The sequence below is a fragment of the Pinus tabuliformis genome, chromosome 7 (assembly GCF_031772625.1).
Source record: "Pinus tabuliformis cultivar Carrire ecotype Pingquan chromosome 7, CPIR1, whole genome shotgun sequence".
NCBI lineage: Eukaryota > Viridiplantae > Streptophyta > Pinopsida > Pinales > Pinaceae > Pinus > Pinus tabuliformis.
The window spans coordinates 1,860,834,057-1,860,840,166 of NC_142293.1; the positions used below are offsets into that span (position 1 = coordinate 1,860,834,057).

General features: G+C 33.9%; 1 protein-coding gene across 1 annotated transcript; it reads left to right on the forward strand.

Moving 5' to 3' along the window:
• The first annotated feature begins 1,223 nt into the window (after window positions 1-1,223).
• LOC149255883 (small ribosomal subunit protein uS7-like) lies at window positions 1,224-2,192 on the forward strand. Its single transcript, XM_089457319.1, has 3 exons — window positions 1,224-1,330; window positions 1,473-1,676; window positions 1,818-2,192. The coding sequence occupies exons 1-3, from the start codon at window positions 1,236-1,238 to the stop codon at window positions 1,870-1,872; spliced, it is 354 nt and encodes a 117-aa protein (XP_089313445.1). The 5' UTR covers window positions 1,224-1,235; the 3' UTR covers window positions 1,873-2,192.
• The last annotated feature ends 3,918 nt before the right edge of the window (window positions 2,193-6,110 follow it).

Sequence of the window (6,110 nt, forward strand, 5' to 3'; positions counted from 1 at the left end):
GCCCTATGTGGTTGACCCTCCTTCCCTCGCGCAGAAATACCTCAGAGAAGATAGGGGCCAGGACGCTGAAAATCCTTCTTCGTTTATCCACTCACGCATCAAGCCGATTGTGTTAAATCTGATGACAGGGGATGGCGCAGGCAGGACAGGGGATGGAATGACTGTAACAGAAGTCAGTAAGCCAAGAACCCCAGCCTCCGACCAATCGAATAGTGGCAGGAAAAAACGTGAAAAGCGCTCCGAGAAGGAAAACAGGAGGACAGAACCCCCGCCGAGGAAGCCGAGTTCCTGGAGCTGTGTATATGACCAGAAAAACCCATTTTGGAATTGAGAAAGATGGAGTGTTACCTGAACCAGACATATATTTTCCTTCCAAAGCAAGGAAACGCCAAGCGACCGGCTACCTCCTTCTAGCGCTATATAGCGAGCTTGGGGGAAGGTCCCTGCACTAGTCAAAGGAGCAATCGCCATAGAAAGTTGAAGCACAGTTCCCGCCCTGTTTCTTCCCGGTGGATTCTCCCTCAGTCACTAATACATTCAGAAAGAAATGTGAGCCTGTTGCTTGCTCAAGAGCTTATATTATTTATTTGGTCATTGTAATGGCCTATTGAATATCTTGCCAAGCAAGTTTCTATGGGTAACACATTTTGTTTTCAAAAAAGAAGTTAATTGGTTTTTTCAATTCTGTACTGTTAGCCTTTGGTGGCAGGTGTGTCTGGACATTGTAGAACACATTGAAGCACTGGCAGAAATTTGGCAGGTTAATGATCTATCACTAGCAGATTACATAGCTGTTTGATCACAAAAACATGCAACATTTGTTTTACACACAGTTGGCCGTTAGTCAGTCAAACGGTTTAGAAAGGCTCAATGCCCTATTGTTGAACTATTGACCAACTCTTTGATGATGCACAGGCGTAACAATGGAAAGAAGTTATACAGTGATATGAGGTTCAACGGTAAGTTTTCAGGGTGTAACCCGCGAGATGAGGGTTCAAATCTCATTGAGTATATATATGACCTGTTGTGTCTTGGCTAGAAGAGTAGGGCACCCCATAGTGGACGTCTCGGCTCTTATTGAGGCATAAGTTTCCTGCTATTGTGCGGCTTGCAGGCGGTTGCACGTAGCCTAGGTTTATAGTGGCAGCCAGTTAGATTTGATCTTGGGTCTGTTCAGGATAACTCTCACCAGTTACCGATTGTCCTAGATTTAAAAAAACAATGGAAAGAAGTTGATGGCTGTACGAATAGTCAAACATGCTATGGAAATATTTCATCTCGTTACTAATCAGAACCCAATACAGGTCATAGTGGATGCCATCATAAACAGGCAAGTTAATCTTTCCTTGTGGTTTTCAGCACACTTGCCATTTTATGTTTAACTTACCCCTTTTCTCTCTTTGCCATACTTTGGAAACTTTCTCTCGGAATGATCTTCATGTTTGTTAACAAGTCTGTCTAGATTTTGACAGTGGTCCAAGAGAAGATGCTACTCGAATTGGTTCAGCTGGTGTTGTTCGACGTCAAGCAGTTGATATATCTCCTTTGAGACGTGTAAATCAAGCAATCTTTCTGCTCACCACTGGTGCGCGAGAAAGTGCATTCCGAAATATTAAAACGATAGCTGAGTGCCTTGCAGATGAGCTTATCAATGCTGCAAAGGGGTCTTCAAACAGGTACCATGATTTTTCTTATATTACCTAACATAATTGTCTTTATTAACACGAGTTATTTTCATATTTTTCCCATGCCATTTTTGCTTCCAATATTTATGATTCTAATGGCACTAGAATGACTGACATTTTTCCTTTCTACAGTTATGCAATCAAGAAGAAGGATGAGGTTGAGCGTGTTGCGAAGGCAAATCGTTGATCTATTTCGATTATTTCCTTTTTTTTGGTTTAAATGAGAAGAGTAAACACATTCATATGGAGTTATTTTCTGTGAAAATTGTTTATTCTGCTACCATGCATAGCAGTACGAGGAATTGCTTGAACGACAAGTTTTAGGAGAGTAGCGACTTGGAGTGCAGGATTAGTTTATACTATATAGGTTTAACAATTTGATCTTTCCCATGAATTTTTGCCAATTTTGATTTACATTGAGGAATTATGATTGGATTTGTTCTAAATGATTTATTCTGTTTGGTGGGATTGCCTTTATTGTTATCAAGATCTCTCTACAAATTCTAATGCAATGCCTCTTTATAGTAATTTATAATGCAATGATTTGTCATAAATAATGTACTTTTTTTTGTATCATAGTATTGTTAAGGCCGCTCTTTATTTGGTTTTTTCCGGCAATGGATGAAGTTATATACACTAAAAGTCATTATATATGACAGGTTAGCGCAGTGAACGTCTTGAGTTGCATTAATGTTGACATTACTTATTCTATCTTAGATAATGGTCATGATTGTTATGTTGCTATGCATCATATCTTAGCATCATGAGCAATCATTTATTGGATGCGCAAATAACCTTTTTTTATTCCAATGCTATACATAGTTCATTTGTTACGAATTCTTTATTTTTTAAAGGAAAAAACTGTTGTTTTATTTTGAGAGGAAAAATTTGTTACTTTTGTTTGAGATGAAAATTGAGTTACATTTTGTGTATTTTGAGTACACTGAAAACAGAAGACTGTTTGGAAACTCTTTTTGAAATACAGACTATACAGGTTTCTTATTATCATGATCTCACCATAAATTCTGATGCAATGGCTTGTCATAAATAATGTAAGGTCTTTTAGTGTAGTACATAGTATTGTTAAGGTTGCTCTTTATTTGGTTGTTTCCTGTGACGGATGAATTTACATGCACCAGAAGTCATTATATATGGAAGGTTAGTGTAGTGAACGTCACCAGTTGCATTAATGTTGACACTAGTTAGTATATCTTACATCATGGTCATGATTGTTATGTGGTTATGCATCATATCGTATCATTTTAGGCATTCATTTATTGTTTTCACGTCTTAAAGTAATAACTTGTTTTTATATTATAATGATATACGATTCATTTGTTATGGAATCGTTTATTTTTAAATTCAACCTAAACTCATCTTTTATTTTCAAGGATAAAACTGCTGCTTTCTTTGAGATGAAAAAAATTGTTACTCTAGTATGAGATGAAAATTGAGTTACATTTCATGTGTCTTGAGCATATTGACAACAGAATACTATTGATATTTTTGAAATATAAGCTATATAGGATTTCCTATTTCATACTTTCTAGCGCCGACAACTTTTTTTCTATGATCACAATCATAAAAGGGGGAGATTGACAACCATTACCATAATTGTCCTTTAATGGGACAAAAATGAGTGTTGGATGACATCAGTCCTTCAACTATAGGCTGGAAGTATAAATAAATAGCAAACTGTTGCTGGCTAAACATCAGTAGCTATCTTGGGATTGATAATACAGAACTTTGAGCTTGGATTTTGTGATTTTCCAAGACACTTAAAACAAGATTTCTGTGATTTTCGTTGCACCTGAAGCAGATTTCAGCATCTTACTAACTCACATCACATAGAGATTATGGTTTTTCTGTAGCTCACATTGTTTATCAAGCTAATGGTTCTTCTGTAGCACGCATTTTTCAAAGATTATGGTTCTTTTGTAGCTCACATTTTCCCCTGAAATTATGGTTTTTCTGTAGCTCACATTCTTCAGAGAAATAGTCTTTTAGGAAGCTCATATATCACATAAATATACCTTGAACCTCTGAACTCTTTTTCTCTAGGTTAAGAATATTGTAGAATATTCTATAAAATTAAATCTCTATCATCTATCTTATAATTATTGATAATTAAATTAAAATACTAAAACTTTATTTCAAATTAAACATAGCTATTAATCTAGCCAAACATTTTTATAATTTAAAATTATTTTTAATATTTATAAAAAATAGATAAAATTCAAAGATTATTTTTTTCAATAAAATATATATATATATATATATATATATATATATATAATTAATGATATATACTTAATATCTATTAATAAAATATAATAATTAAATAATATTAACTTACATTTTAAGTTTATACTTAACTAAATGGACCTTTATTTAATCAATTTTAAATTTTTTTAAAATAAAAGAAAGATAGAAAACCGTAAAGCCCAAGTAGTCTTCACTGAAATTGTATCCAATAGACCTTTATTGTATTGACCGATAAGTAGTCTTCACTGAAATTGTACCAAATATACCTTTAAGGTATTGACTGATACAAGAGTTTTTATGTTTTAATTTTTAATTAAAAATTTAGTTTTAGTGTTTTTTAAATAATATTAATTATAAATAAAACATAAAATTTTAAAAAAAATATATTTAACCAATTTATGAACACGATGAATAAAAACCTATTTCATAATTTAATTATGATGAAAGTAAAAACCAATTTCCAAACGTGGTTGGAAACCAATTTTTTTTCGTCCTTAATAATCTGAAAAGCAGAGAAAATTAGAGAAAATTTTCATGGAATCCCATTCCTATGTAGAATCAAGAAGAGAAAGTGATTGCCCACAGCAGTGGTTGCTTTAAAAATATAATTGTGAATTCAAAACATTGTGTTTTGTTCTGTACCAAGCTTGTGATATTCCAAGAAGGTAGTGCATTTTAGATAACGCTTATGTACACCTCCAAAGCACTTGGGAACAACGTGCTCTTGCCTGGGCACACCACATGTTACATCATGCGCAGAGTGACACCTGCCACTGGATCGTATAAATCTGAGTGCTGATGATCTCGTATTCTTAAGAATATACAGCTACTTACAGTTTATAAAGTTAAAAAAAAAAATGATAAACAAGTCCACACTAATACAGATTATGCATCAGCTCTAGCTATAAAAATAGCAAAAGGTGCAAAGAGAATCTCTGTTACTCTTTTTGTAGAAAAACAATGTTGGACACCGTTTGATATGGGGCACTTTAATCTTTTGTTATTTGTTGGAATTGGGATTTAAGTTTGCTAATAATTTTAAATATTTTAACCATTATTAAAATCACAAATTTACATTAGATTTAATTTAATTAAAATTAATTATACCTTGTCGTTTATATGGGGAAACTTCGATTTTTAAATAAATGAAGTGATAAGATTTGACTTTTCAAAAAAAAATTTGATCTAATACATTATTCAATATATGATATTAATAGTATTTCAAAGAATTTTCAGTTTCAAGTAAATAAAATAGCAAATTTAATTTAAAAATCATTTATTTCACCAATTACCTTCGGCTATTCGAAATAATTTCTTGCGTTGAACGTTGGGTTTTGAATGAGGCAATTCCAGCGCAAATGCTAAATATTCTGAAGCTTGATTATTTGGCTGGATGGATTTGAGGCCAGTGTGCAGACGGTCTTGGATTCCTGAACAGATAGGGTTTTTGAATTTGCCCCCTTCTAAAATTATGGGATAATTTCATTTCCTTTTATTTTTGACAATTAGGGGTTTTTTTGCGCATATTTTTACATTGGTTTTGTGAATTCTACGGACAGAACTCCCGCCATATTGACATTGGGAAGAATTAGCCGAGAGGTTTCTACCATCAGGGCTGCAATTTATCAAATTTACACCGTTGTTCATGTGTAGATCCCTAAAATTTTGTTGCCATTCATTTGTATTTTACTTTGTTACACATCACAAAAGTTATTCGTTTAGGTGTCTGTTGGCGGCTATTGTTTTCGGACTCTCGGGTCATACATTCCGTTATTTGACGTAAATGCATTCTGTCATCGTTATTTGGTTTTGGCATCCGTACGAAATAGCTAAGTAGAAATATCATGATGTAAAAGTTCGCAGGTGATCAGTGGAAATCTTTCTAATATTTATAGGGTTTGCATGATGTAGAAGTTCGCAGGTGATGGTTTGCGGTACGAACAACATTGAGTTTTACGTCATGCGATTACCGAGGAGGTAGACATTGCTACATGAATGTTTAGGTATTTAAATGACGCGTTCTTGATCAATCTTCGCTAATTAATAACATGAAAACTCTTTGTGCAGATTTAAGATGCAGACAGCCATAACACGGGGAGAGGTTTAGTTGACGGCAAGATTTCTATCAATAGCCTAGTGGGCTAAGGTTTCAATTTTACT